Genomic DNA, 16,126 nt, shown 5'->3' with positions numbered 1-16,126 from the left:
CTTAAAAGAACATATTTTGAACAAATTTAAATATTTATTTCATTTAAAATTCAGAATTTTGTTCAACTCAGAGAATTCAAAATAAATTGTTTATGAGTAGAAAATAAATATCTAAATTTTTTTTTAGCATTTTTAAATTTATTCTAATTACATACCATAGAGGTTAGTACAAATCAACTTAAAGACTATCCCACGAATGAGAGCAACTTGATAGACTCCTTTAGCACAAGGTGCAACTTGTGCCAAATCGTTTTAGTTGGATACCTCTTTTCACTATTTCCCTCCGATATGCCTCCATTATCATATTCAAATCACACATTAGTTTCTCTTTAGTGGCAGGAAGTCTGTGATTGCCTCTGCTAGACAAGATATCACGGGTCATTTTATTACGTCCAAACTAGATTCAGCTGCAATTGAGTTTGGGAGAAGTACTTCTACCTGACCTGCACAATAAGTAATGTACCCTTTGGATAAAGGAATCATCAAAAGCTATAGTAGATAGATAACCAGTTTCTCCTGAACAAAAATAGATGAATAGTTGAAACATGGGTTTGTATAAAAACCAATATACAAAATTTTTCTTTGCACCAACATGTTTATAATCAACTTCAAATGACCAACTTGGCGCCAATTGTCATTCTGGCTGTAGACTCAATAGTATTTAACTACTTTATTGCTCAGTAGAGCCTCAAAGGTGTTTCTCGTGCCGGTATTATGCAATTAGCTCAAGTTATAATTTCAATAAGATAAATTATATCATCTAGTGAAATGCAATTCAATGACTTTAAAACTCATCAGTAGTCTGCTCTCCTGCTGCTCACAAGATCACTGACAATACTGTTATTGTCATTTTTACACTGTTCGAGTAACTCATTGTAAGCGGGATCAAAAGCAGCAGCCAAACGCAAATACTTCACTGCCTCGTCCTTGCAACCTTCATTGTATAGAGCACTGAAAACAGAATGGCAGATTCTTAGAATCCGCATTTAATAATAACTAAGCTTGGCTTTTGGTTAATTTCTTATTTACTTTTTGTTTAGTTTCTAATTTTAGTTTTTATACGAGTCTTAATATGCATAACTATCACATAACTTTTGAATTTCGACTAACACTGAACTGCCTTGAATTCTTTAATGCAGGAAATTCATTTTCCCCAGGAATGATGGATTATATGTTATTTAAACATGTATTAAAACTAAATGAGAAATAGAGCCAGTAGCTAACATAAACTAAATGAGAATTAAAACCAAACAACTGTGTAACAGTAATCATTGCTGATGTTGATTCATACCTAGCCAGCAATATCAATCCATCATAATAATGGGCTTTGCTCTTGGGTTCATGTGGCTCTTTCAAATTTCCAATTCTTCGCAGGTGTGCAAGTCCTTCTGCAATCTTCCCCTGAATTTTTTATAAGGAAAGCAACAAAGAATGAAAATGCATGTAACGAAAATCTGTTCATCTTGCTCACAGTACACAGACAACCCTATCAACTTGCAGTCAAGAAATAGAGAAAGGAGAGTGTAGCAAGAGGCTAATAGAAGGACTAAAACAAGGGGAGCAATGATGGTTTGTCAAGCTATTTAGCTGCTTGGTCCCTGCTATTTTGATTTGCGAATAAAAATCAGACTAGCTCCATCTCCATGGATAAATAAAAGAGGTGATGTTTGTGCACTTGACTGGGGAATAATAAAACAACAAACAACAATAGTTTTAGGTTATGTCTGGAACAAATCGAGAAATCTTCTAAAATCCATTACGAGTTCTCAAGTAATTTTAACTCTGATTGGATGGAATATTATTAGAGGATAACAATAAAATTTGACCTTAGATAAAAACTCTACACGGAATCATAATATATACCAGATATATGAAATCAGAATGCACTTTTCAAATTCTATGTGATATTCTATATGATGTCAACTTTTATCATTTTCTAGTTGAAGTGTGAATTTGCAAACAAATTCCGTAAGAATTTTAGATTCTATTGGATATATGAAAATATTTTCTATTTTTCATTTTCTAAAAATTGATATACATTTCATTTACAATATATCAATATTCCACTGATATATATAACTGAGGGTATATTGTTGGTGAGGGCGTGGGAGAAGTGACTCATTTATTCTTCACTGACGATATATTGTTGTCTGTGAACTGGTTGACAGACTTGTACTTACCATCAGTTGTGTTCTTTTGAGCTTCCAATTAGTATCCGGTCTTAAAATTAATCTAGCAAAGTCTGAACTACTGAGAATGGATGATGGAAGAGGTTCTAGTAGTTTGGCTAGCTAGTAGCTTGGCTAGCATTTCAGGATATAAATGTGTTAACTTTCCTAACAAATAGCTAAGGGCAAAGTATAAGGAGATCTCAATTTTTGACCCTATGGTTGTGAGATTTGAACAATGGTTGCATTAGTGGAAGAGAAATTTACTAAGGATGGTAGACTTACCTATTAAAAGCACCATTGCCAATATCCTTATTGCTGAATGTCTTTGATGACGATGCTTGTAAGTGTAGCCAACAAATTGGAAACTATTTAACACAGATTTTTATGACGTGACTCAGATAGAGAAGGAAGTAGAACCTTGAGGCTCCGGATGTAGTTAAACAGCCGGTCCAATGTGGGTTGGGGGGAGGCTTTGGGTTGATGTTAGGGTTCTTCAAGGGGAAGTGCTATAGAGGTTTATGAAGGAGCAGGACAAACTTTTATAAGAGAGTGATTTGCACCAAATTCAGCACGGAGGGAAGATAATGGTTCACGAGTTTCCTGTATAGGCCTCATGGCACTGGAATGTGGAAGAAAATTTATATGGGGAGAGAAGAGTCCCAGAATTGTATTAAGTGGAGGGTGGGATCAAGTGAAAAGGCTAGTTTGTGGCATGATGAGTGGCTGGATTGCAGGGTGCATGGTTCTTCGAGGAATGGTCTCAGTCACGAGTTTCCTGTTTGGATTGTAGGGTGCATGGCATGTTGAGTGGCTAGATTGCGGGGTGCATTCCCAGATCTATGCTATTGCTCGACACAAGAGGCCTCAGTTGAGCATTTTTTCGTGTTTCTTCAAGACATCTTGCGTGGTTCGTGGAGGTCACAAGGAATCTTAATGACTGGAATATCAATGAGTATGAGACTTTTCTTCTTGCCCTCTCCAGATGTATTCCTAATGGGCTAAGGATAACCCCATTTGGAGGCTCAATGCTAGGAGATTTTCTTCATTAAATCCTTCTATTACTACTTCGCCAAGAGAGAGGAAATGTGCACTGATTTCCCTTTTAAGCAGAATTGAGAAGTTAAAGCTTCGCTCAAAGTGGCTTTTTTTACTTAGAGAGGCAGTTAGAGAATGCAATTCACCTTTGACAAGTTGATTAGGAGGAGCAAAATTTTGGTTAATGGTTGCTGCTTTTTGTGCAAGAGAGATGCAGAATTGCATAATTATATCCTCTTGTGATGTCTGTTCGTTTATAGATTGTGGACTCTTGCTTATATTCTCCTGGGTAATAATTGCGTGATGACTAGTATACTGAGGGATGAGATTTGGCATGGAAGGGGATCAGTAAAGTGCAGAACCTTCCAAGTTTTATTCCCTAGATTACTTCTGGGCGGATTGAAAAGAAAGAAATGGAAGAGCTTTTGAGGACATAGAAGCTAATTTGGTAGTCTTAATAATACATGGTTTCAACCCCTAGTTTTTTTTATTAAGGGTGGTAATTCTCTTTATTCTTGTGAGGAACTTAGGGACCTGATTGATATTTTCCTAGATATGTAAATACCTTTATATACGAGTTTGCATCCCCTTGGTGTCTATGAATAGATATTATTTTTATTTAAAAAAAAAAAGAGGTTAAGATATCCCCCACAGAAATTAAAAAGAGAAAGATGGCACACAAAATACATTAGGGCAATAGGTTCGAACTCGAGATGTTACACAAACTCGGGCAAGGCAGCATGTCCACCATCAATGTTATGACTTTTCCATTCTACGTCTCCAGTTACCAAATTTCTTTTCAGTTCAAACCCTAAATTAAGTACTTCCCTTCCTAAAATTTGATTTCTTACAAAACTGAGAAAACAAAAATCAAACAACATATAAACATACAACTGTATCTATAAATAAATAATTTGATGAAAAGAGGCAGAACTTTGGTCAACCGGTGTTTCCTCTGCAAATGCAATGCTGAGAGCTGTAACCATATCCTTTTATGGTGCCCTTTCTCTACAAACTTATGGTCCATCATTTACAGCTTGATGGGTATAAATTGGGCAATGGCAGGTTCTATTTATAATGAGCTTTGGCATGGGAAGGTTTATTATCTTATAACAAAGCTGCTTGCCTTATTCCCCTTACTATTTTTTGAATTTTATGGAAAGAGAAAAACAATCGTACTTTTGAAAATATAGAAGATACTCTTGTAAATATTAGAGATAGATGGTATCTTATTTTGCCTCCATACTTTTGGATCGTAATTTATTATCCTTAGAAGGTATTAGGTTAGTTGTTGATATGCTCATTAATATGTAAAATCTTTTTGTAAATGGACGGTACCCCCTTAATACCTTTTTATTACTATTCTAACTTTTATTCAAAAAAAAAAATCTATAAATAAATAAAATAAAAGATGCGGAAGGAGTGCAACAAAAGCAAAGGTCTAAGGTTACTTCACAAAATCTATATGTCCATGCCTGTTCTTCTTAAGCTTAGAAATGAAAAGTAAAAGTAGGCTTCACCTGCTTATATAAGGCAACACCAGCCCATTGAGATGCCTGAATTAAAAGATCCACATCTTCAACTTCAGCCGGATGGCCAAAAAGGAATAGCTGGAAACAGCTCAGAGAACAATTTCTACTTAGTAACAAAACAAAACCATGAAGAATCACTGTCGTAAAAGGGACTACAAGAGTAACAAAGATAGAAACGTAAGATGACAGAAATGAAGAAGTCCTAAGTAGGAGAAAAGGGAGCTTGAACTCAATACCTAGGTAGAATTAACCACAAAAAAATAAGGCTAGAGATCTCAAATATCAACAATCAATCAACATCTGCATAGTATTGTATAAGAATCATAATAGTCTAAATAACAATGGAGCTATAGTATCCTAGGTAGGCACCAGACATAATCAAAATAGGAAAACTTAAGTTACCCTAGAAAATCCACTAAAATAAAAAATTAGATTGATTAATTAAAAAAATAATATAGTAAACTCGAGCTTACAATATTAATAGTAAGGATTACCTTTTTAATTGTTAGATATTGATATTTAAAGGGATAGTTTTTTCAAAATTTATAATCTAATGGTTAAAACAGTAATACTTACCTTTGTTGTTATAAGCACAAGTTTACATTAGTATTAACTACTTATTAAAGAGTTTATAATAGAGAATAACTAAATATGATCCCACTAAGTAGAAAATAATAACTCATATCATAATAATCCCATACATATTAGTTCCTAAATATGCTAAATAGCATGAATAATAAATAAATATTATATTATATAAATATCTTTTAATGTTGAAACATGTCATTTTAGAATCTTTTTGTTCTGCATCACTTATATTTTGGTGCATAAAAAGAATTCAGAGGATAAGATGATATATAGACTCATAAGATCATTAAACAACTTATCCTGCCTTCTTCCATCAGAAATCAAATTCAGTACCAGAAGAAATGCTAATCTACATGAAAGCCCTATCCTTACCTTCAAAATGAGTATTAAGGTCCACTTTTTTAGGTGAACATATTTTTAGCAATTTTCATAAAACGATGTAATACTCTGAAACTAGTGATATAAAGTACCTTGCAGGCGTAAATTAAGCTGGGAAGAGAAATGGTGGGATTTGTGGTGCCGCCACATCAATCCAAAAGCTTGAAATAAACACCATTTAGGCATAAGGTTGGATAAAGAAATATTAAGTACTTTTTTTCAGTTGTCTTCTACTATTAAGTTAAATATCCTATTTTTTATGCTCCCCATAGCTTTGGCAATCATCACAAAACCATGTTCTTGTGATAATGCAGCAAACATACTCTAGATCAAAATAGGCTGAAGACTTGGTGGCAAACAATGAGAAGTTACTAATCTTGACAAACCTTGGAAATAGCACGCTCCAAACATTCAGCAGCCTCTGCCAGTAGTCCTTGCTGGAAAAGAGTCTGTCCCATTATGACCATAGCTCTTACGCATCCAGGATCTTTGTCAAGAGCCAATCTGAACATAAATGTTGATTATTTAGTATAACAGTCATGGATAAAGCTCTTGTCTATAAGAAAATACTTATTTGAGAAATTTTAGAAAAGTTACTGTAGCAAAGGAATTGCTCTTTCTTTGTCCCCTTTTGATAAGTGTATCACTGAGAGCTGTCAACAAGACCAACTATGATGAACTCAATAAACAGAATGCATGCTTAACAAACAAGACAAGTATCCAATTGCTGCTTAGCAACTTACACCAAGCAGTTCTTTAGGGCTTAGGTCTTTTACAGGAATCCTGCGCCCCTTTGAGGGTGAACCTGAAGATCTTATTTCAGCTGTAACCACTTCTTCAGACTTCGCAGCTGCTCTTGGAGTACTATTAATTGGTAAGCCCAATTTTGCACGTACAGCAGGGTGTTTGAGAGATAATTGCTACAAAGTTAGATACCATCATGCGAGACAATGAGATGATATTTATATTTGAAGCATTTGAAAATCCTCAAGGACAAGTCTCCTTAACTAAAGTAAAAAAGTTGAAAAAATAAATAAATAACCTAACTGATATTTTCAAATTGATAACAATAAAATGGAACAGAGTAACCTTTTATTTGATTCAAAAGGTAAAACCTATTACGACTTTCATCATGAGAAAGCCCTACCCTAATGTTTATTTACTTGATTTAACTCATCATGAGAATATTTTTCTTTCAAAATTTCAATAGAGGATTTTTTCCTAACTGGGGCAAATTTGAGTCTCCTACCTATTGTTTTGCATAACTTTAGGTTCTTAACACTCAAACATTTTCTTCACTGCCAACGTACATTACAAGGGACATTTTGGTTAATGGATATATTAAGTATATTAATTCACTTGGTGGAGATTTCTATCAATGACTTATGAGATGAACAGCAGTTGGAATTCAAATGCTTCATGGGCAAGTAAAGAGTAATTTCTTGTAATGGATTCTCACCTATTTGATTATGATCTCAAAAGTTCATGTTGGAGTCAAGTTTTTTTAAGAGCGGGAGAATGATGTGGGACCATCTCATCTAGCATAGTTCTCACTATCATAGGAGCACTAAGAGAACTACTATATTTTCATATATTTTCTTTTGTTATTATATTTGGTTAATATTTTATTTCTTTTTTTTTTAATTTCTTATTTAGTTATTTTGTCATTACTTTCCTATTTAAAGATTCTAAACATATTAGGCTATATCGACATTTTATAAATAAATTCAACATTATTTTTGGACTTCTTATAATGAACCTTAGCAATACTCTTGTTTGAGTGCTCAACAACCCTGTGATTGTGATAACCTAGTCATTGTGATTATGAAACTTAAGTTATCCTTGGATTGGCAGCCAACCAAAATATAGCCATTCAAACATCCAATATAGAGGTATGAGTTTTTTCAAAGAAAAAGAATCAACCTGTATGCAACTCAATGAACTGTTTGTAATCCAGTAGACAAGACTTCCCTGCGAAAAAAAATCCAATAGAAATCTCAAGATTCCAAACAAGGAGAAACTAAGAGGAACTTTGTTGTCAAATTAAACAAAAAACTTTCGGCACAAAGGAAACAAAGGAGCAATTTGGAAAAAAGATCATTAACATGTAGATAAGAGGAAGATACTAAAAATTTCACCATAGATCTTAATGACTTTCAACAATACTTCTTCTTTTCCTATCAATAGAGAGAAAATAAAGGATAATAAATCTCATTCAATTTTGAGTTGCATAAATTACCAAAATAACTGTATGTTATCTAAATTCAAGCCCATTTAACTAAGCTTCTACCCCGTGCTTCTGCTATCAACTAACAAAAAGCTTCTAGACCAGATGCCAATAAATCCACATCAAAATAAGTGTATGTTATCCACTTTAGTTTCTTGTAACAGAACATATCAAAGTCCCATTAATTTGACGCCTCTTTAATCATAGTTCTCTCGGCAATATTGTTGATACCTCTAACATTCCAAGAGATTAATTTATTAATCGATGTTAATAGGTACAATTGCCAATTGTTAGTTGGAACTCTTCTCTTCAATCTCATTGGAATTGGTTCCCAGATCTATTTTCTCCTTACAAGTGTTACATGGAACTCATCAAGTTACAAGCCATTTGGAAAAGGGAACACCCCAAGATTGGTTTCATTGATTTATGGCCTTTTAGGGACATATTCTAAAAACCAATACCCTTAAGAAGAGAGCTAAAGTTAAATGGCCATTTTTATCAAAGGAACTAAGAACAATTTCGTAAATTTGCCTCTTCGATGCACATGAACTAGTAGATTTGGTAGATATCTATGTCTTAGAACTGAATTGAACATAGTGCTACTTGTAAATAAATCCAAGAATTGTATTTTAGGGATCATATGCTTAGTACTGGAGGCCAGCGTGTAGAGGGTTAAGACATTTTGAATTGCAATTAGCTCTATCCTCATACCATTTTACACAAACAACGGTAGCCTCCCCCCCCTCAAAAAAAAAAAAAAGAAAAAAAGAAATAGGAGGACAAAGTCTACTTGAGCTTGTCTTTCCTATAAGAAGTATAGGCCAAACCTTTCTAAACTTTGATAAGACCTGACAATTGAACCTAATGAAAAATCAAACTATCACTATATTTATTCTTTTTTCTACTTCTTCCAAGTGCAGGATAGCCCCAGGGGGTTGCAGGTTTTTTCCTACCAATTGGAGTCATCCCTTCACCACCTCCATGAGGATGGTCTATAGTGTTTATAACTACTTTCTTTACTACAGGACACTTACCTAACTAACATTTAGATGCAGCTCTACAAAATTTTTCTGGTTCACCCCAACATTCGCCACTTGTCCAACTGTTGTTGAGCAGTTTTTGGACATCAAATAGACATCTCCAGAAGATCTCTAGATATCACAATTCAGTTTCTAGCAAAGCTTTTTTCATCTTTTTCAATCAACATTCCTCTTCTACATACATGTTCTTTATCACTTCTTTTATACAGAAGAACATCCTCTCTAGGCTTAGTGTCTTTATTTGGACAGTAGTTGATCAATGCTAATAATTTGCTTTTAATATATCAGCCAAATATAGCTACTTCTCCAATAATTGTGCAATGTGCTCTCAAGCTTTAGAGGCAGATAGCCATTTGCTTCTTTAATGTAAGAAAAAAGGAAGAAACATTATTAGAGAGAAAAAAAAAGGCAAAAAAAAAAAAAAAAACAGAGATCAAGAAATCCTTAAGCCAACAAAAGGAACGAAAAATGAAAAATAACACAAAATTAAAACAAAGCCGCAGCCAGTCCTTTTGAAAATATCTGAAGAATCCATGACACTTGGCCCAGAAAGAAGCAAAGAAAACCATTTCATTCCAATTAAAAACGAAGAGAAACAGCAATCCTTGCAAAATCTAGCATTACACTTCAACAACACCCATAAACCAATGAAGAAAGCTCATCTTGGAAGTATCATAGCTTCTTTCTTAGTCCCACTCCCCTGAGAGATGAAGGGGATAACTATTTGTTTTTGCATCTAGAGGTCGCTATACAGCTATCAAATAAGCTTTCTACATTCTTTTGGGAAGTTTGTCGCGATGTGTTTCTCTCTCACTATATAAGGGGTTGTTTGAAGAATAATAAGCATAAAATGTTATGGAGGGGTCCCTTTTTTGCTGGTTGTTTTTTTTTTTTGTAATTGGAGCCAAAAGTCAAGATCTCCAAACAAGTCAATTTTACAGATTTTATTTGGGCTAGGATGATTTGCATAGTCTTTTATGCACAAAAATCAAGAGACTATTCTATATGACATCTGCCCCCTTTATTAATTCTACGTTTTTTTGTTTTTTTTCCTTGGTTGTTAGGAGGATTTGAGTATCTTCTTTTTTCCATACAAAAAATGTTGACATAATGATAACATACAACTCATTGAATATTGTTTCTGTATAAGAAGATAAATGAATTCCAATGAGAATCTCAACCCATTATTTGAAATCATTCCCGGAATGATTCTTAGTGGGAAAATTATCTAGTATGAAATAATGTAAATTAACTATGAAATTGGAGATGGGTGTGTTGGGTAGAATATTAAATAACCTGAGGAATACAGTAGCAAATGAAGATTAAAGGTAGTGTCAGAAGATCCAGATAGAATTTGTAGTACTGCAAAAAGGAAGATAATTCCAGTTACTAGAGAGAAATATGATACTATGCCAAACACAAAAGGGGAGACAAAAACTGCAGGAGGAAACAAAAACAAAAAAGTGTGCAACATCTTTACCAGTCAATGTCAATGAAACATAGTCAAGCCAATCAAAGAACTCGAACCAAATGTAAAAACAAGTACTAACCTTTGCTAATAAGCCAAAGAGACCAGTATCTTTCGGAATTGAAGATGTCCTAAAAGAAATCTGAATACAAATGCTCAAGTCAGCAGATCGATTAAATTTGAATTAGATGTCAAATACCCATTGAAAGTGAGATATGTTTAGCTAAGTTTTTAGTTGAAACACAAATTACTTCTGCAGCCAATAACTACTATGCAGAGAATTAATAGTATCACAGACATCAAATTTTAATATTACACATGTCAAATGAAATATGAGAATATTATAAAACATAAAAAGAAGATATGAAAGGGTGAGAGAGAGATTGGTGTTGATTAACAATTTTTTTCTAATTTTTAGTTTTTTAAAATTCAAAGAAAGCTATTTTGTAAAGCATCTAAAATTTGTCTACCATTTCAAGTTTCTTATGTTAGGAAATAGATAGAAACTAGACTTTTGAAACACATGCAAAACATTAGGTACCAAATTGTAACAATAAAAAAATTTGACGACCAAACTGTAATAAGTGCTAAATTTTGGGGACTAATTTAGTAAATTGCTATAATATAATTGAAACTAGCAATAGAAATGTGGGTGATGAAGGAACATTTAGTTAGTGAGTTAGAAATAAAGGAGTTAAGAAGGCAAAAGTATTTTCTAGATATTGAGGTAGCTCATTCCAAATAGAGGATCTTCATTTCCTAATAGAAATATTTTGCTGATCTCCTAAAACAAAAGGAAGACTAGCTAATAAGCTGGCTACAATTACTACAGATCCTAACATAAACTCGGTAAAGCTAGTGAAGTGCTTACTGTTGAGAGATGTACCAACATCTAGTTGAGAAACTCATTTATTTATCGAATACAAGAATAGATATAGCATATTCAATCAATGTGATAAGTTAGTTTATGCATGAACCCCATGGAAGTACAATTGCATGCAGCTTATATAATCCTGGACTATTTGAAAGGAAGCCCAGGAAAAGGGATTCTCTTGAAAAGAAGTGATAAATTAGTACTTGAAGCATATATTGATGCTGATTATGTAGGTTAACTACTTGATAAAAGGTCTACTTTGGGGTATTGTACAATTTTGGACGGTAATCTAGTAACATGGAGGAATAAGATGCAGAATGTTGTGGCTAGATCGAGCACAGAAGCAGAATTCTTATCTACGGCGCTACGGACTTTGAGTTGCTATGGTTAAAAATTGTTCTTGATGAATTGAAGATAAGACAGAGGTCCAATGAGGTTGTACTGCAGTAATAAATCAGCAATACATATCGTACATAATTCAGCACAACACAATCAGACAAAACTTATTGAGGTTGATAAACATTTTATGTTCCAACTGGAGGTCAGCTTGTATATGCTTTACAAAAGGACTAAGTAACACAAGTGTTACGGAGTACTGTTGGCAGTAGGAAAGATAGATCCATATTCACCAACTTGAAAGGAAATGTGGAGAAAGAAATTGTTGTCAGCTACATGTGGAAAAAGTAACTGTTGAAAAGCTGCATATTCAACCTAATTAGCACAAAATCTTTATTTTCCTTATTTGACGAAAATCTGTAGATTTCTTAGATCAATGGGATTCCATATTCAGGCATGTCTTAGGAAAGTCATGTTCTCCTTTTAAAATATACATGCTGTAAAAATAACTTGAATGTTGTTCATAATAAACAGAAATCTTTTCTCTCTATTTTACTCAATAATAATCAAAAGCATAATATAAAATGGCAACATAAACAGTCTACAGACTCAAAGAAATCTTTGTTTAAGTTTCTAATGCTACAAACGGTTTTAGGGGGGAGGGGAAGGAGAGTCGGAGATTTACACTTATTCTAAGAAAAGGATAGACAATCAAATACCTGAACATTAGTGTAATGCAAACAAGCAATCATCAGTGGAAAGATAGGCCCTAAAACACCATGAGGAAATTCTGTCAAATTCTGGAACCATAAAGCACCGCCCTGTAATTAATAATACAGAAATTTCAGGTTTGACTAAACTCCTCCGAGAAATTCCAAATGCAAATAAAAAGAAGAAAAATAATAATAAGAACACATCATATTGCCAAACATGTGCAACATATTAAACACCATAACATCACATTCAAACCAATCGGAACTGGAGTATTGAATAGAAGCCAGTAAATTTCCATCCCTCACTAATAACATTAGCTCAAAGCATTAAAAGTAATTAAAAATGACTCCTTTTATTATTTCTCAAATGTTTCCTTTTAAGATTATAAATGTGGTACTGTTATTCCCAATGAGTTTCACCAAAAATAAATAAATAAAAATATTTGAACCTACACTGAGAAAAGTAATAGAACAGTTGACATCATTACAAGCAAAACAAAAATCTGCATCAATGCGATCATCACATACAAAACACTTACCACCAATTTCTTAACATTCTAATTGTCAGAACTGGCCTTAGGTTAACTAACAAAAGTTGAGATTGGTATGGTTAAAAATACATCAGCATTCAAAAAAGACTGAAATTTTTTTGAGAAGTAGAGTCTCTCTCTCTCTCTCTCTCTCTCTCTCTCTCTCTCTCTCTCTCTCTCTCTCTCTCTCTCTCTCTCTCTCTTCCAGTTATTGAAAAAAAAAAGAAGACTCCTTAAGATGCAGTATGTCTGAACGTTAAAGTATCTCTGCAAATGGGCATATCAATGCAAACACTGAAATAATAATAATGACAATTGCTAAACTAGTTCTCAAAGTTTAGTACTTATTACAACTTGATCCATAATATTTTTCTTCTTGCAATTTGGGTTCTGACACTTTGCGCATGTTTCAGAAGCTCAGTTTCCATCCAAATAATAACAGAAAAAACTGAAAATGCTAATATTTTTCGCATTAAAATTTGGTTTTTGATATTTTGCACATGTTTTAAACACCCAGTTTCTGTCCAAATAATAACAGGAAAGGCTGAAAATGCTATGGCCATATTTGGAAACTTCAAAAAAATAGTTTAACACAGAAAATTTGACTAAGATACATTAATTTTGAATTTTAAAGTAATTAAAAAAGTGAAAAACTAAAAACAAAGGAAACTTTTGCAGTAATGTTCATGCATCGAAGAATCTGAAAATTGGAAAAAATGGAAAGTAAATTTTATGAAAATTAGGATTTTTCAGGGCTTAGGTCTAGAATTGTAGTCGCAAATCATGCAATCAATATCTCTAGATACTAAAGAAGGAAATAACAACTAATTAAGTGATATTCTCTCTTCCTTAAAATTAGAAATTGATCCTAATTGAATTCCACTAATCTTAGCATTTAATCGTAATCTCGTATTTTCATAATCTGAATCCCATTAATCTAGACGCTTAATCATAATCTCATATTTCCACACTCCCATTCAAGTTGGGTGGTAGATGTCTAACAGTCCCAACTTGCTCTTCATATTCTCGTAACTTGCTTTTGGAAGTGCTTTTGTCAAAATATCTGTTGTTTGGCGGCAAGATGGGGTATACATAAGTCTGATTGTTCCTCCTTCAATCTTTTCTTTGATGAGGTGGTAGTCTATCTTCACATATTTCGTTTGGTCGTGTTGAATAGGATTCTTTCCAATACTTATGGCAGCCTTATTATCATATAAAATTGTCGTAGTGGATTTAATGTAATTCCAAGTTTTTTGAGTATTCTTTGGAGCCATATTCCTTCACATATTACATGAGCCATTGCCCTGAATTCTACCTCTGCACTACTTCTTGCCACTACGAACTGCTTTTTGCTTCTCGAAGTTACCAAGTTCCCCCACATAAGAACAATATACGGTAGTTGATCTTCGATCAGTTAAGGATCTTGCCCAATCCGCATCAGTGAATACCTTAACTTCCCTATTTAAGATTTTCTTAAAGTAAAGTGCTCTACCCGAACTTTTGTTGAGATATTGTAAAATTCTGTATAAAGCCTTCATGTGTCTCTCAGTTGGATTGTTCATATAGCGACTTACCATGCTAACAGAGAAACCAATATCAGGTCTTGTGTGAGTTAAGTAGATCAACTTTCTCACTAATCTTTGATACTTGTCTTTATCAGTTGGAAAACTTTCAGTATCTTCATTAATCTTACCCATAGGGTCCATAAGCGTGTCTATTGGCTTACATCCTAGCATTCCAGTTTCTTGGAGCAGATCAAGGACATATTTCCTTTGTGTGACCACAATTCCCTATTTGGTTCGGCCAACTTTCGTGTCGAGAAAGTATATGAATTGTCTAAGGTCTTTGTTTTCAAATTCTCTTACTAGCAGTTTCTTGAGACTCTCTATCCCTTCTTCATCGTTTTCTGTTATTATAATATGATCAACATAAACATTGAATAAAGCTAATTTACCTTCCTCGAAATGCTTTATAAACAGTGTACGATCTGCTTGGCATTGGGTGAATCCATGCTTTTTTACAATTCTAATTAGTCGATCAAACCTGACCCTAGGTGACTGTTTTAGGCTGCATAGAGACTTTTTCAACTTGCACACTTTTCTTGCATTTTCTAGTGTTTCCATGCCCAGTGAAATTTTCATGTAGACTTCCTCTTCTAGTTCTCTGTTTAGGAATGCATTTTCGACATCGGTGTAGATTCCAATACAAGTTTACTGGCACTGATAATAACAGTCTGATGGAGTTGAGTTTTGTTACTGATGCAAATGTTTCTCCATAATCAATCCAATATGATTGAGTGAACTCCTTAGCTAGTAGTCATGCCTTGTACCTGTTTATGCTTCCATCCGGATAATGTTTTACGGTGAATATCCATTTGCATCCTTGTTGGTCTCTTATCCTTTGACAGTTCTAAGAATTCCCATGTCTCATTTTTTTTCCAAGGCTTGTACTTCTTCCTTGATAGTAGATTTCCGTTCAGGTTGTTGAAGTGCTTCTTGGATGTTGGATGGGATACGATCATCTTCGAGGGAAGTAATGAATGCCTGAAAATTTTGCGAAAATTTTTCATAATACACATGATTGCTGATTGGATGCATAGTGCAAGATCTTACCCATTTTCTTAAAGTAATAGGTTGATAAAGATCATCCGAGTCATTACTGGAGTCTAGATTATGAATCATGTTATCTTGTTGTGAGTCCAAGTTGCTTGAATCTCGGTCTAATTCTCAGTTTTGCTCAGGTGGTGTGTTGTCCTCTTGCTCCTTTTGAGGAGGTTTTTTGGCATTTTCTTTATATTTTCTCCTTGAATAGACCATTACCTCTTTAGTGTCTTTTATAGCTGATTCGGCAGTGATAGGATGGAAATTGTTTTTTAGGATTTTCAAAGATAGGAAGAGTAGTAGTTGTTTGTGGAGGCAGGGATAAGCTCGAAGGAGAGGTGGTGTTGGTTTCGGCTTCCCAAAAATAGAATTCATCGGTGGACTAGTTCTCCCCTTGAATTGCTTTTTTGAGATAGAAGAGTTGATTTTCGAAGAAGGTGACATCCATGGAGGCGTAAAATTTCTTAGTTGTAGGAGAGTAGCATTTGTATCCATTTTGGTTTGATAAGTAACCTAAAAAGATGCATTTGGAAGCTTTTGGATCGAGTTTACTACGTTGGGACTTATGGATGCAAACAAATGCAATACACCCGAATACCTTAACTGAGATAGATGAGATCATTCGAATAGATTG

The 16,126-nt window shown here is 33.9% G+C and overlaps 1 protein-coding gene across 2 annotated transcripts in view; it reads right to left on the bottom strand.

The window, feature by feature from the left end:
* Nucleotides 1-535: 535 nt before the first annotated feature.
* LOC110819506 (ALBINO3-like protein 2, chloroplastic) overlaps nt 536-16,126 on the bottom strand; it is a 30,145-nt gene continuing 14,554 nt past the window's right edge. For both annotated transcript variants that reach the window (XM_088220222.1, XM_088220223.1), the window contains 10 exons: nt 12,369-12,470; nt 10,522-10,581; nt 10,268-10,333; nt 7,628-7,675; nt 6,448-6,624; nt 6,302-6,357; nt 6,091-6,208; nt 4,727-4,816; nt 1,292-1,401; nt 536-951 (listed from right to left, as the gene is read on the bottom strand). In XM_088220222.1, coding sequence (XP_088076348.1) covers nt 795-951; nt 1,292-1,401; nt 4,727-4,816; nt 6,091-6,208; nt 6,302-6,357; nt 6,448-6,624; nt 7,628-7,675; nt 10,268-10,333; nt 10,522-10,581; nt 12,369-12,470 — 984 coding nt within the window. In that variant the 3' untranslated portion in view covers nt 536-794. The remainder of the gene's footprint in view (nt 952-1,291; nt 1,402-4,726; nt 4,817-6,090; nt 6,209-6,301; nt 6,358-6,447; nt 6,625-7,627; nt 7,676-10,267; nt 10,334-10,521; nt 10,582-12,368; nt 12,471-16,126) is intronic.

The sequence above is a fragment of the Carica papaya genome, chromosome 5 (assembly GCF_054855325.1).
Source record: "Carica papaya isolate Zhongbai chromosome 5, ASM5485532v1, whole genome shotgun sequence".
NCBI lineage: Eukaryota > Viridiplantae > Streptophyta > Magnoliopsida > Brassicales > Caricaceae > Carica > Carica papaya.
This window is presented reverse-complemented; position numbering and strand designations above follow the sequence as displayed.